This window comes from Perissodus microlepis, chromosome 4, assembly GCF_051167445.1.
Source record: "Perissodus microlepis isolate ML-2025 ecotype Zambia chromosome 4, ASM5116744v1, whole genome shotgun sequence".
NCBI lineage: Eukaryota > Metazoa > Chordata > Actinopteri > Cichliformes > Cichlidae > Perissodus > Perissodus microlepis.
In genome coordinates, this window is record NC_140464.1 from 28,803,753 (window position 1) to 28,819,488 (window position 15,736).

At 40.1% G+C, this 15,736-nt stretch overlaps 1 protein-coding gene across 5 annotated transcripts; it reads right to left on the reverse strand.

Annotated features, from left to right (window-relative positions):
• Positions 1-231: 231 nt before the first annotated feature.
• On the reverse strand, positions 232-10,288 carry LOC146389202 (SWI/SNF-related matrix-associated actin-dependent regulator of chromatin subfamily E member 1-like). 5 transcript variants are annotated; one of them, XM_084926926.1, is made up of 11 exons: positions 10,198-10,288; positions 9,606-9,663; positions 8,621-8,664; positions 7,872-7,970; positions 6,430-6,510; positions 5,690-5,821; positions 4,596-4,767; positions 4,287-4,459; positions 3,926-4,027; positions 3,469-3,706; positions 232-2,458 (listed from the first exon to the last, which is right to left on the reverse strand). In XM_084926926.1, the coding sequence occupies exons 2-11, from the start codon at positions 9,610-9,612 to the stop codon at positions 2,076-2,078; spliced, it is 1,431 nt and encodes a 476-aa protein (XP_084783052.1). In that variant the 5' UTR covers positions 9,613-9,663; positions 10,198-10,288; the 3' UTR covers positions 232-2,075. The 5 variants fall into 5 exon arrangements, with proteins under 5 accessions (XP_084783052.1, XP_084783050.1, XP_084783051.1 ...); XM_084926924.1 differs by having other exon boundaries at positions 6,418-6,510; XM_084926925.1 differs by having other exon boundaries at positions 6,418-6,510; positions 10,180-10,256.
• Positions 10,289-15,736: the final 5,448 nt, after the last annotated feature.

Genomic DNA, 15,736 nt, shown 5'->3' on the forward strand with positions numbered 1-15,736 from the left:
GTTAATAGCACGTTTAGAGAACCTTTTCATGATATGCTAATTATTTGAGAAGGACCTGTATATGCTTTCGGTACCAGATTATATCAGTTGCTGAGCACTCCTCTTAGCAAAACCCACTGGCTCACTCTTAACATCTTTCTCCGAGAGTGAAATTGTCACTAACCCCCTTATCCAGTCTTCCTTTCGGGAGGGAGACAAAAAAACAACAAAAACAAAAAAAAACAGCAGGTGTAGCAGAAAGACAAATCATCTTTATTTGGGTCAACAAGTTCAGACAGTAGAAAAGAAAAAAGAAAAATGCAAAAAAAAAAAGAAAAAAATACAGGCATACTACCAAAAAACAGTCCAAGTAAGAAAACAGTCCTTTGAATGCATAAGTGAGGTTACCTGTGCATTTCTCTGGTGAAGTTAGATGCATGTAGTGCCAGCAGGAATCTGTGGTCTAAACAAAAGCCCCGCCTCACAGAGAAGCTTTTACAGGTTAAATGAGCAAAAATTAAATTAACTGAGTACAAGCGTCAGTTCTTTCTACTTAGACTTCAATACAGGGGAACAAACATCCAAGTTAATGTTTTACACTCAAAGCAAGACATGTTATTCAGATTTTTTAAAAATACCCTGGAGATGATCCCATCATTATTTATTTGCTGGGATCTTCATGCGTTTTGTATTGAACTTTAATTTTCCTCATCTCCAGCTATATAAGACCTGCACTCAGATTCATACATGGGTAAGGTTAGTACATAGCCAAACATGCAGAATATGGAAAAATCAATTGATGCTGACTTTACAAGGGTGTGTGTTAAAATGGCATCTGATTCAAGAGTACAAATGACCAAGGTTGACCTGGATTACACTCGTTTAATAAGGTTCACTAAATCTCAAAAGACGAAAAAGTAACAGTAGTAGTTCTGCAAATGAAATTTATCTAGAAAATTGAGGTTTTTCAATAAGTGAGAGCCAAAAATATTGAGGTCCTTTTGTCAGAGCTGGCCCTTTAACATATGTCAGGTTTCTCAAAATGAATCACAAAATAAAACTTTGCAGTGGTCCAAAAAATAAACACACAAACATGGAGCGTAACAGCCACAGCATTGAAACCTCTCATGATCATCACAGTTGTGCTGGGAAAACTTGGCTACCAGCCTTCATCTGGTTGTTGAGATTCACCTAATCGCTGCTGCATACCAACAAGCTCGGCCGCTGCAGCAGCACAACATCATAGATACACTCACACTGCAGTAATGAGGTGGACAACAGCAGGGAGGTGGTTTCAATGTTGTGACTGGTTGTTAATGTGCTTAATGCATGCAGGTGTGTGCGTTTCAACCACATCCTGTCTATACAGTAAGCCTTATCTCAGGTGTTTATTTGAACTATAAGGGGCACGTGGCTGCTTTTTCTCGTTCATCTGAAGCCGTTTCACTCTGAAGTCAGTCGTGATTCAGGTTTGGTTTTTTTAAACCTTTTTCTAGTCTTAAAAAAAAAGAAAAAAAAGAAAACAGTCTCACTAACAGATTGATTCACTTCTGACCTCAGTGCTGGGGATACAAACCCTGATGATAAAAGTAAATGGACTTTCAGACTCAGTGGTGCGGTTTGTGCTGAGCAGTTGTTTCACAGCCCTGTGTTATCCTATTTCTGAGTGTGTATCTGATTACTTTAAAAAAAAAATAACATCAAGTGACATGATTAGAATAGAGGAAATGCTCTCACAGTGCCTGGAGCACAAACTCAAAGAGGGCCAGGTGTTGTACTCTTTGGTGACGTTTCAATTAAGTCAGATTATCAGTCCAGGCATGCTGAGTAAAGTTACAGGAAGCATACAGAGCTTTAAAGGAAATCCTACTTTCCCTGCGTTTGGTGCAGCTACATGAAGCTGGATGATGAAAACCTACGTCACTCTCGCACTATTTTTTTTCTATTGACTTTACTTTTACACCTCTCAACCAATCAGTATTTCTCAGCTGTTACAGAGCCACTTCTTCTGCATCACTACAACACTGCTCCATCCAGAGAGGGAGAGCTGCAGCACCAGGAGGACATCTACACCCATCACTGTACAGGCAGCACTACTACATATCGTACTGCTGGCTGCTCTGACTGGGGGTCAGTAGTGGTGGTGGTGGTGGTGGTGGTGGAGGGGTTGCTTCTTCTGAGGGAGGGGCTGGTGCTGCGGCCTCATTAGGATTAGCTGTACTGAGGTTGGCTTCTTGGCCTACAGGTGGGTCTGGGAATGCGCCTGATGCTGCTGCTCCAGGTGGGATGTCTGAGGGTGGAGGAGGCATGCTGTTGCTGCTGCCCCCATCATCACTGGGGGCACTGCTGTTGGGAGTACTGCTCTCCCTGGGGAGCTCAGGGGGAGGTGTTGCTTTATCAGAGGAAGACGATGAAGTATCAGATGGTGGTGGTGGAGCCACCTGGGGGTCTGAAAGCGGCTCTGCAGGTGCGGCCTCATCTAAAGAAAGGAATGGATGCAGATTTGGTATAAACACATCTGATTTAAAAAATAAGCCGTCTTTAAGGACACATGTCTTTGACATTTAAAACCTGATTAAACCACTCATAAAAGCGCAATATTTGTATAAACGATGTTTAATGCTGTGTCCACTAAACTCTGCTCAGTTTTGATAAATTTTACTTGAGATGTTGCTAAAACAAGGTAAAACTCAACTAAAACTAAAGTAATAGTAGCTGTACCTGACGTTTACAGCAGTTTCAATCCAATCCAGTTTTATCAAATCGAAAACAACAGTCACCTCAAAGCGCTGTACAAGCACAATAGCACTTTGAGAGGTCAGTAGAAGTATTGTATCAACAACATCTAAGTACTAAACAGTTTTCATAAATGTTAACCTATCATGCAGCACATTAGCTAGCTGTTTAACTATTAGTAATAAGCTGACAGCCATGTTAGCCATTAGCAACATTTACAATTTGGAGTAATTAAAAAAGCCTTTTCATTCATTCTGTTGGTCCCACAATTAAATCAATACAAATAATGAAGGCATTATAGTACACATCAAAGGTGGGGAGTCATAACTGGGTAACGTCCCAGTAAATCTGAATTAAATGTTCATTGCTACTTGTGAGCTCTGCAAAATTAATAAAACAGTTAAAGAAAAAATTAACTCCACTGACCAAACCTATCTATATACAGTGAAACTGCTTTGAACGACTCCTCCATCAACCCAGTGGCTATCAGGTGGATTATGATTGTACTTAAATACAAACAAGTTTTAAGATTTAAAGCGTTTTATCCAACATGCCTTATTCACACAAGCACTTTCCTTCTATATTTAAATATTTTCAAAAATTCTCACATATCGATGGATGAATCTTGGGGATTGTATTTTTCCCAAGGATATTTGGCTTGCAGAATGAAGCACCCAAGGATAGACTCACCAACCAGACACCCTCCCCACCCCCACCCCCCTGTGTATGTCTCTGTGTCCCCCCCACTGGTACCTGTCTCCATTGGTGTAGGTTTGTCTTCCTCCTTGGTCCCTGAGGTGGGGCTAGCATTAGTGCTGCTCTTCTCTGCAGCTTTGTTTCCAGCAGCCTCCTGTTGCTGTTGAGCAGCTTTCTCCGCCTGCTCAGCGGCCTCCCGCTCCCGCTCCTCTGCCCGGCGCCTTGCTGCCTCTTCAGCGGCAGCCATCTCTGCTGCTAGTTTCTCCATATCCACTTCCACCTTCTGACTGCACAGCTGGAAACACACAAGACTCTCAATTAAACAAAATGAATTTAAAAAGTTGCAAATGTCATAAGACTGAAGGCAAAGGGAAAGTAGTAGGCCTATACTTACAACACATAACAGTCTGTGGTGACAAATTTCTATCTAAAGGGATGTTTAGTCATCTAGAAATAAAGCTCTTCCTTCCTACACACTCCGCTCTCTCTAGGTAAATAAACAGTGCTGCTTTACCCGCTTCAGCTCAGTATTGAATGAGTCAGTGGTCTCCAGAAAACGTCTTTTCTTGTCTTGATGGCGGTCCTCGATCTGAAGAAGTTCAGCTTCAAGTTTCCTCTGAAATCACAAGCAATCAATCAGCAGGAATAGATCCTTCCTTTTAAATGTGAAACAGTTTATAAAACTAGTGCAACTACTTTTGGTTGTAAGCAAAAATCTTGTCACAAGGAAGCCAATCCCCTTTGAGGAATGCACATTTATATTAAAGTGTAAACAATGCTTTTGAAGTCAGTTTGAGTAATAGCAACACCACATTAGCTTTACAAGCTAAAAAACAAAGTAACAAAATAGAAGCAAAAATGTCCTGCTAACATACCTGGTGCACCATAAGAGACTGGACCTGCCTCTTGAGGACCTGCATGCGGGCTGTGGTGACCACAGAGCGGACGTCAGGCACCACAATCTCACTGAGGATGTCACTAATGAGCCGGTGGTTTCTCTGGAAGCGAGCAGCTGCTGTGTGCTTCACTGAGAAACCATCATCATAATCTAGGTGGAGCGAAAAGACAAGATGGGCAGAACCATGACGAGGACAGACAGACAGGTCAGTGTTTATTTTAAGTGCATTACATTTGCATTGTGAAGCCATGATTAAAAATCATAGATATCTTCATAATTAACCTACCATCAGGATCTTCAGCAGGCTGAATGCTCATGTACGGCTCTCCTTTGTCCATACGTGACTGCCTCTGCCTGCTCTCCTCCTCCATTGCCGCCTCAGCCCGGTTCTTGGCGTTGATGTAGGCCAAGTAGGCAGGTGAGTTGTGGTAGGCCTTCAAAGAATCATTGTACTCAATCTAAGAGGAAGAGGGACAGGAAAAGAAAACAAGCCCTTTAAAACAACTCTGATCATTTCTTATTTTTCAATGCAGGGATTCTTTAGTTGTCACTTCTACAACTGCTGTTAAACTGCCCAACATGTAAAGAAGGTATCCAAGAGCAATGGGTTACTTACAAAAGAAATTTAGGCTACGTTCACACTGCAGGTCTTAATGCTCAGTTCCGATTTTTTTGTCTGCTTGTTCACACTACAAATAAAATGTGACAGCAAACGCGCTCTAGTGTGAACCCTCAAAGCGGCCGCATGCGCAAAAGAAGACGTCACACACAACGCGCTCTTTTTAGACCCAGACCAAACAGTATTGTTTGACTGATGGCCCTTAACATAAAGACTTGCTTCGGACTTTACGTTTCCCAATTTTGCTTTAAGTTATAAAGTTATTTTGTTATTTACATATGGCCTAATAATGATCCTTATTGCTGTTTTAGCGAGGAGCGGTGCTTCAAAGGATAGTTGCAGATTTCTGTCAGAATCCGCAGATTATACAGTACAAATAAAATGTTCACGTTTCTCCAACATCGTCTTCCCAACAGTTTCACTGACATCTACACTGGATGACCAGGAAGCATTCACGATGTCTTCTCGGGCACGTCTCCTGCGCTGATAATTGGCGTCTGTCTTGTGTCAGTGATGCAAAAGACGGATTTAATGCGACATGAACATTCAAACAGCAGTCGCTTTCTAAAACATCAGATATGTATCGGATTCAGTACCACATACGAAAGTGACCCAGATCGGATTTGAAAATATCGGATTTGTGCCGTTCACACTGTCATACCATGATCGGATATGGGTCGCATAGGGTCAAAAAAAAAATCAGATTTGATGCGCTTTCGCCTGCAGTGTGAACGTAGCCTTAGACTCTTGCTCCTCCCTACCTTCTCAGCCTCGTACTCATTAAGGTAGTCCTGCTTCTCTTCATCACTCAGGTCCCTCCACATGCCCCCAATAATCTTTCCAATCTCCCACAGCTTCAGGTCTGGGTTGGAAGCCTTTACTTGGTCCCATACCTTTCATATTCACATTAACACACACACACACACACACACACACACACACACAAAATCAGGCAGGATCAAATGACGTTGACTGTTACAATACAAAGGAAATACGGGAGGCAAAGTACAGAGGTAAGAAACAGTTGTAAGATCTAACTGGATGAAATTATTAGTAAGGAAAAGCATAACTACTTAAGTGCTGCAAGAAAGCATGATGGAAAAGATTCACTTATATATGGAATTCAATTTTTTTCTAAATGCAGGATCCTTTAGATCACATTTTGTTTTTGAGCATACAGTGTTAAAATTACAGCTCTGAAACTAGAGAAAAGCAGGCAAGAGATGAGCCTATAAGGGGGAAAAATAGAGTGCCAGGGACAGATTATCCCCGTACGAGGAAACATATGGAGATGTAGCAATTTTGCATGTTGACAAACACAGAAGGCTACTGTGAGTCAACGGAAACAAAGTGGAGAGCCTCCACTAGGTGGCTGAGGTGGTGGTGAGGCGTCATGGCTTGGCTGTTTCCCACCCTCAAACCCCTGCCAGCTTTTCAGGGGGATGGGAGGACAAGCAGTAAAAGCAGACACCGTGGATGGGTGTCTTACCTTCCTGCTTACCTTCCGGCTGTACCGCATGTATGGCATCAGTGGCTTGTCTGGTGGTTTGGGAGGCTTTGGGACGGTGATGCCCGAGGAGTTCTGTGGAAAGAAGGAGAGAGGGGGCACAAAGAAGAAGGAGGAAAAAGTATGAATGGAGAGATGGAAGGTATGAAGCCAAAGGGAAACAAACAAACAAGGGCCAGGTTTAGAGAGTGAACAGAAAAAACAAAAACTATCATAAAACATCTGCTGATTATGGTCTGATATGGTTTGTGGAAAAGGTAAAACAACAGATGTGAATGTAAACATGACAATACACAATACTGAAATGTTCCTTAATGCTTTCATACAGTCAGATAAAAACAATTTTGATGTGTTAAGATGTTCTACAAGCCAAAGAATGGCTTTAAGTGTTTCAGAGCATCTCTGTAAGGCAAATGATGTTTAGATGTTTCACAGGCTGCTCATTTACATTACTATCACCCCCTAACTGGTGATGCAGAAAATGTTTTTTTTGTTTTGGCTGTTCACTTTGATTTTGTTACAAAAAAATGAAATTCCAACATTGTCTTTATTTTGAGATTGGAATTCTAGAGGATTATGTGTGAACAAATCAAGCTGCCAGCTCTGATGTGTGTTCATGTTAGAAAACAGCACCACTGACTGAGTGCACAATGAGTGGGAAAATAAATACATTTTTAAAGTGAACAGTTTCCTGTAGCATTGCTTTCTCTGTGTTATCTGTGTTTTGTTCTGCTGTAATATATCTCGTTTTATGCAAGTGCACTCAGAGCCTGAAGGAAAAAAACCTTGTTTAACAAAAGGCTGGCAACTACTGTTGTGATACAAGTTATCTCAGATTCGGTTTTAGGTTGTGCTGAAAGAACTAGCAACGCTTGGCTAGGGCAAAACATCTTTTGAAGATAATTCAAACAATAAAGGAACACATTCACCACAAAGGTAGTGTTTTGCCTATGCCACCATGCACACCCACAGGAAGGCTTGTGTTCTAGTCCGACAAGAGCAGATATACTTTCTATCTGACTTGATTACTGCTAACTGCAGTGCAGGAACTGTTAAGGCCGGATTGGTCACGTTGAAAACGTGTTATTTTTCCCCCCCCACCAGGTCAATATGAAAATAAATCTTATTCAGTTTATATTTTTTTCCAAAAGCAGAGCCGTTATCAAACGTTACGTTCCAACTGACATCACATCTTACTTTTTTTTTTAATGCATTAATTTGTTTTTTCAACACACATTTATGCACGCAACTGAAGCTCTTTAAAGCTGCAAGTCATATATTCAGTTTCCCCACTTCAATATACAGTCTAAGCCTTTCTTACAATCCTATCATTCTTCTTAAACCTGGGCCCTTTATTCAATCCAAAACATTTACTTGTGCTTTACACTTTCTGTTGCATTTAATTTGTTTTTCAAATCGCTCCATCAATTCATTACCCTGCTGGAGCCTCCGGAGCTCCCTCCCAGTCGGAGGTTGTTGTAGGCCAGATGGCTGTAAGGGTTGTAGCCCACAAACCCTGGGGTGGAAGGCATTTGCTGATGGAAGACAAATGAGACAAAACACGAATGAGAAATGGCTCACACACAAGAGGAGGAAGAGGGATAAACATAAATAAGTGAAAAGGAGGGGGAAACATGAAAATACATGTATATATATATATATATATGTTGACTTTTTGATTTGTTTGTTCCATGATCTTATCATGCAAGGCAAAAAAGGCAACTGGATGGCATTAAGAATTAGTGCACAACAAAAACTTATTTAACTGAGTGTGTATCAGCAGATTTCAGCTCTACACAGTGCTTTGCACTGCATCTGAATGTAAGGAAATGAAAAGCATCAAAACAAGCATGTACTCTGTTACTTCACATATATGTCTACTAATAACATCAGCCAAGGTAGATTCTGCAAAGCTCTTCAGTCAAATAACAAACTAACTTGATCCCCATCAGTAATCTCAAACACCTTTGGTGCAAGACCTAAAAAAAAAAAAACGTGTGGCATGACAGGAAAAAGGGGTGAAAGCGATGATGGAGAACTGAAGAACAAGGTTTGTGGCAACCTTGGCACGTTCACACATTAAGGATTTAAAGGAAAGTAACAAAGAAAAGAAGCAAAAAAATAACATGGCCCTTGGCCGCTAAACCATGAACACTAAGACTGGTGCTAAAAGTGGGACACTTACTGTTGTTGGGGCAGGGGGAGGGGGAGGAGCGTAGGATGGTCGTTCTGTTCAAAGTTTTCAAAAAAAAGAGAGAAAAAGAAAAAAAATGTTAGTCAACCCTTGCATACCTGCTGTGTACAAATGACATGTTTTCCCCGCTGTTTACTTTTGCCTGACAATAATACCACTTGAGTGTGAACAGTGAGGGTTCTTCCTAACTGTCTACTGTGAAAGTACTTCAGCCCCATTTTTTCACTCCACTGCATCATGAATGTCTGAAAAGAGATGCACTCCTATATGAGGTAATCCAACTGACTGCTGCTGTCACCCAGGTACATTTTGCAATTCAATATTACTTTCGGTTTTCAGCCATAGACAATTCCTTATTTTTACATTTCCATTAATGCCAAAAAAAATTGATCTGTTGCATTTCACTTTATCGACCAGCCTGTGCTGGTCCTGAGTGTTACTCTGATGCTCTTCGGGGTCTTAACTGTCAATTGTACATTTTCAAACTCCACCACTGTGTTCTGCATCTCAAGTCCACAGTCCTCATTTCACTGCAACGTCAAACTCAATGTTACCGCAGAGCAGAACAAAGGCTACCATCACTGTCTCCAGTTTGAATCAGTTGACTTTGAGTCTATACGCAACACGAGGAACTGACTAAAGAGGCAGATAGTACATATCGGACACAAATTTGATTCTATGAGAAATAGTGCAACTGTACACACTCTTCAATGTTGTTTTTATTGAAAAGCCCACCGATCTAGACAGCATGACACTATGAAGCATGGCAACCTAAAGCTTAAAATTCTGCATGACGGCATCCTATGTGCAAAAACAGCGCAAAAATGTCCTTTATGTTATCTGAGTCCCTTACTTAATGAAATAGTATTCCTGCATCTTTTCCTCAGTGTACTGGTCGCATATATATATATCTGAACCATAGAATGAGACAGGTGTTGGCATATAAAGGATATCAGTGACTGGTTTATTTACTTACTTGACATCGCAGCTGAGGAGCGGCCTATGGAATGGAGGCTATTTTCATGCTGGTTAAGCTGAAGAGGGAAACATAAAGAGAAAGGAACTCAACTACAGTCCACTTTGTAGTTTCGGCGTAGAACGAGGAAGAAGAAAAAAGCACCGGTAAATGAGCGGATAACAACAACAATGGCTGACTGGGTTAAACGGGTTAGCATTAGCTTACAAGGCCTATTAGCTAAACTCGCCGACACCAAAACCTCTTTGTCCCATATTCATACGAGTTATCCATCGAATTTAATGGCTATAGGTCCAAACAGTAAAAGTAAGCAAACACGAATATGCTTTCATTCAAAACTATGTGACACTTTTAAAGAGCAAAACGCTTAAGCGACGTCAGTATAAGCCTTGCTGTTAAAGCTAGGTTAACGAAGAAGTCACCAGCTCCCGCTATCAACCAACATCAATTAATCAACCAGCCCAAGTTTCCTCTGGCACATGAAAACGTTTTCCCGCTTCTTCCCCGAAGTTACAAAATGCAACAGTGACACTTTTTAAAATATAAATACGTGCATATATTTATATATACACACATGCTGGGAACAACATACAGCAATTCACTTAACCGTCCTTTGTTCCCTCTGTAGGGCCGTTTGTTCCGCCTCTCACGCACACACCGGAAGTAATATTTTATCAAGCCGGTCGTCCGGCGGATAAGAAATGAGCATTTCATAATAAAAGTATATTTGTGTTAAAATACTTTTTTTTTTCATGTATTTAAAATATCCCAACATCCAAACTATTACTTTTTGTATTCCAAACCACTTAAAAGTATGTGTAAACCGTGGAAAATATTGATGTATCTTCTTGCCAGAAAAGCGAAACCATCAAATGCCTTAAGCCAGGATAAAGGCCAGCAGGGGGAGATTCCTGTGGTTGTAGAAAGACAGAAGGATTTATTAGTCAATCCTTTAACCAGTGAGTCTGTGTTTAAAAGAGTTCTGTCATCCCTGAGATATTACCCTAAGTTGGTGAAGTCCTGTTGTGAAGCTACTAGTTGGTTTTCTGAAAATGGACTTGATCTCAGTGTGACACCTCATGCTCTTTGTTCTTTATGGCTGACAAGCCATTAGCCAGTGAATGTACTCTGGTTTAGCCATCTTTGTGACATCAAATAAATATCATAATTTACAAAATAAAATTAATGTCCCATTCAATAAGAGGTAACACCAGCAACAGAGCCAGTTATCAGGAAACTATCTCTTGACGTCATACAGTACACAACCTGCAAAACCAGAATCGATGCCCACTGTTGGTCATTAGAAAAAAACACATTCACTATTCAGATCTGGAAGCTACATCCATCCATTGAGTTCTGGTTACTGACTTTCCAGTTGCTTACCTAGATTTTTATGGCTCTTTCTTTGGCATTATATTTCACAGTAGTAAAACCTACAGACTTCATACTATGTTATTCTTAAAACTAAATAATTTTCCATGTTTGTTACAGTGGTCAGTTCCTCCCTATTTTTATTTCTCATACTCTCAGTCTGAAGTACGCTTTTCATACCAAATCATATTGGTCAGTTTTTAAAAAAGACATTTGTTGCCCTCTTTTGCTACTTTGATGACATGGTAGGGTTAAAAGAAATTCCATTGGCTCCATTTTTAGTGTTAATTCTGCTTACAAAGACAATAGCAAGCTGTAACCACAAGATGGCAGTAATGTAAAGGATGGATGCTAAGATATGAGCTCTTTGAAAACAACCTTATATCTTTCAATGTCTTTCACAATTCCACTGATATTTGTAAAAACCGCCAGTGTAGAAAAAATATCTACACTGTAATTCAATTGACATACAATTAGACATGGCTCTGGATTCCTCATCATGTTAACGTTCATTTAATAATAATAATACAAGTCTTGTAATCATTACAAGTAATCTTTTACTGGAATTTAACTTGCAGTGCAGGAAACACAGAAACACTAGAGAGAAATTGTTCTGCACTGCAGTGACTCTTAAAAATAAAATGACTGAAGTACAATGAAAAACTTTTGTAAAACTTTGAGCACATACTCGGAAGATGCCGGACATAAATATTCCAATAGATATTCCAAACGTTGTTCTGGAAAAATCATTTTATGATGTTATCAATGCACTTACTTTATGTGCACATGCAGTGTGAACATAAAGAATGAGTGTTCCACTTATTCCCTGGTGAGTTGTTAAAATTCTAAAAAGTGCTGTACTTCAAATATTGTACTATTATTAAAACATGTTCTCATGGAGATGCATTTTCCCGTGTAGTGTGCGCAACAAAGAGTGCGCAACAAACACAAAAGTGTTCCATCATGGCCACCATATCAGACTGCAGCACACCTTGCATTAAGCACACAAACCATCATTGTGTGGTTTTAAAAAATGTATCCTGTTATAATAATTATGTTTCTCTTTCTTTAAGTCATTTGGGGAGGTGGCTGTTTCTCATTTCACGCAAAAGGCGTGGCCAAGGGCTGAGAAAAACACAATAATGCCTGCTCAGCTGTACCAACCAAGTGCTTGTCAGAAACAGGGGTATTTTTGTTTTTGTTACGTTATTTTTTGTTTAGTTAGTAGTGGTGTTTCTTTTTTGTTTCCCCCTATTGTGTGTAAATGGTTTGGCCAAACCACTATAAAGGTTGTGCCTTTGTCTTTAGATCAGTTTGTGAGTTAAGTTGTGTCTGCTTTGTTTGGTTAAGTTTCTGTACTGTTTACATGTTGTCATGTAGATCTAATAAACAAGAATACCTTTATTATAGAAAAGTATAGGTTAATGTTATTGCAGTTACTGTTCATTAGAAATATCAGTAGATATATGACTGTAAACTCTTTTAATTCAATTCACTTCACTTTTATTTATATAGTGCCAAATCACAACAGCGGTCTACTTAAAGTTCTTTATATTGTATTGTACTGAAACCCAACAATATTGCAAAGAGAATTCGAACAGGCACACTTTATAACAATCAACAGTCTTAGAATGAACTGGCTTGAGATGACCAGCTCAGATTGAAGTCCTTTTTACTCACTGTGGTGGGGTTGAGCTGAGGTGGAGAAGGATGAGAGTCCTTGAACACATTTTTATTTTACTGATGAATTCATTGAAAGTCAGTGTTTTCAATACTGCCTGTCCCCACTTTAGTGCTCTCCCATGAAGCAAGGTCATCATGAAGCCAATCTTAGACCCTAGCTGAGACTCTGCTGAAGGAACACCAAAGAACATTGCATTAGGAAACCAACAGTTTTATTCAACTCATCTTAAAAAACTTCTGGTATAGGGAGTGACCTCTCCAGCGTCTTGGAAGGTTGTAACGAGTTGTCCAAGCCAAAAGTTTGTACCAGGTTCTGTGGAACAGGTGGGTTAAGCAGTGTGACTGGAGCTGGAGTGGGGACGGTATCTTTTATCTCAGCCGGGCATTAAAATACCATGCACAGTTCTCTGGAGAACTGAAGGTAAGCCTGCTGAGTCCATCTTGGCTGGATCGTTGGGTAAAGGAGACCAATTCAGAGGCTCATACGCAAGGCTCCAGGTAATATAGTGCATTTATTCAGAGTAAATGGCAAAAACTAGTGATGGTCCATTTGAAGCTGGAGCTCATATGTCCAATTCAATTCAATTTTATTTATATAGCGCCAAATCACGACAACAGTCGCCTCAAGGTACTTTATATTGTACAGTAGATCCTACAATAATACATACAGAGAAAAACCCAACTATCATATGACCCCCTATGAGCAAGCACTTTGGCGACAGTGGGAAGGAAAAATTCCCTTTTAACAGGAAGAAACCTCCGGCAGAACCAGGCTCAGGGAGGGGCAGGGCCATCTCCTGCGACCGGTTGGGGTGAGAGAAGGAAGACAGGATAAAGACATGCTGTGGAAGAGAGACAGAGATTAATAACAGATATGATTCACTGCAGAGAGGTGTATTAACACATAGTGAGTGAGAAAGGTGACTGGAAAGGAAAAACTCAATGCATCATGGGAATCCCCCAGCAGCCTACACCCATTGCAGCATAACTAAGGGAGGATTCAGGGTCACCTGGTCCAGCCCTAACTATATGCTTTAGCAAAAAGGAAAGTTTTAAGCCTAATCTTGAAAGTAGAGATAGTGTCTGTCTCCTGAATCCAAACTGGAAGCTGGTTCCACAGAAGAGGGGCCTGAAAACTGAAGGCTCTGCCTCCCATTCTACTTTTAATTACTCTAGGAACAACAAGTAGGCCTGCAGTGCAAGAGCGAAGTGCTCTAATAGGGTGATATGGTACTACAAGGTCATTAAGATAAGATGGGGCCTGATTATTTAAGACCTTGTATGTGAGGAGCAGGATTTTGAATTCAATTCTGGATTTAACAGGAAGCCAATGAGGGGAAGCCAAAACAGGAGAAATCTGCTCTCTCCTTCTAGTCCCTGTCAGTACTCTTGCTGCAGCATTTTGGATTAACTGAAGACTTTTCAGGGAGTTTTTAGGACTTCCTGATAATAATGAATTACAGTCGTCCAGCCTGGAAGTAATAAATGCATGAACTAGTTTTTCAGCGTCACTCTGAGACAGGATATTTCTAATTTTAGAGATGTTGCACAAATGGAAGAAAGCAGTCTTACATATTTGTTTAATAGGTGCGTTGAAGGACATATCCTGGTCAAAAAAGACTCCAAGGTTCCTCACAGTGTTACTGGAGGCCAAGGTAATGCCATCCAGAGGAAGAGTGGTACATAGCCGATTATTAGAGATAAGTTGATCATATTTAAGACTGAAGCATTAATTAATGGCAGGACTTCTTCGAGCAGTTTTGTAGGAATGGGGTCTAAAAAACACATTGACGGTTTGGAGGAAATAATTATTGAAGTTAACTCAGAAAGATCAATTGGAGAAAAAGTCTCTAAATGAATATCAATGGTACTGAAAGTAGCTGTAGATAATATTACATCTGTGGGATGATTATTGGTAATTTTTTCTCTATTGATTAAAATTTTATTTGTGAAGAAGTTCATGAAGTCATTACTAGTTAACGTTAAAGGGATGGTTGGCTCAAAAGAGCTCTGACTTTTTGTCAGCCTGGCTACAGTGCTGAAGAGAAACCTGGGGTTGTTCTTATTTTCTTCAATCAGTGATGAATAGTAAGATGTTCTGGCTTTGCGGAGAGCTTTCTCAGAAAGCAACAAACTATTTCTCCAGGCTAAATGATGATCTTCTAAATTTGTGACACGCCATTTCCTCTCCAGCTTACGAATTATCTGCTTTAGGCTACGTGTTTGAGAATTATACCACAGAGTCAGTACTTCTGATTTGAGACCTTATTTTTCACAGGAGCTACAGTATCCAGAGTCGTACGTAGTGAGGAGGTAAAATTATTAACAAGATAATCGACCTCTGATGGAGTAGCGTTCAGGTAGCTGCTCTGCTCTATGGTACAGGGCATTGAAGATGATAACAATGGGTGGATTATATTCTTAAACTTAGTTACAGCGCTTTCAGAAAGACATCTACTGTGATAAAGTCTACTCCCCACTGCTGTGTAATAATGTCAATAAAAATAAGACAGTGCTTCAGGAGCACTGTGTCGAGGCTTGGTTCATCTGGTCAGAGTCATGTGATCAGGCACATCCGAGCTTCATTCAGTACATCATTGCTACGGTACCTGATTCAGTGGTTTATACAGAAGTAAATCACTGCCAGGATTTGTGGTGTGATGCGCGAAATAGTGAACCAGTGTGCGATATAATGAGAGTCATGGAGCCCGTGAGGAAGAGAGGATGCTCTGCCTATTCCTAAATAAAAAACAAACACAATAACTTATGTGTAATGTTTTTATTTTATCTGTTTATAAGCAATTCTACCCCAGGGTAAAATCATACCTATAAGCTATAATACATCATATATAAATGAACATGTCCACTGATCAGTTACACAGCATGTAAGCATAAGCATTACTCCCAGCCTTTTAAAAGAGCGTCTTATATATTTTTATATATAATGTATTTTTATCTATGAAGTTTATAAATGTTCAGAAGTCACAAGCAAAGGGAGCACACACTATGGCACATGTGTAAACAAGGATGGTTTATTCATCAAAATTATTTAGTAATCACACAGACATAACATTGCT

What these genes read in the sequence shown, in the direction of transcription:
- LOC146389202 (XM_084926924.1), bottom strand. An exon ending in CTCCCCCTGCCCCAACAACA is followed by an intron (nt 7,971 to 8,620) that starts GTAAGTGTCCCA and finishes GTCTTCCATCAG; the next exon opens with CAAATGCCTTCCACCCCAGG. An exon ending in TCAATACTGAGCTGAAGCGG is followed by an intron (nt 3,707 to 3,925) that starts GTAAAGCAGCAC and finishes GTGTGTTTCCAG; the next exon opens with CTGTGCAGTCAGAAGGTGGA.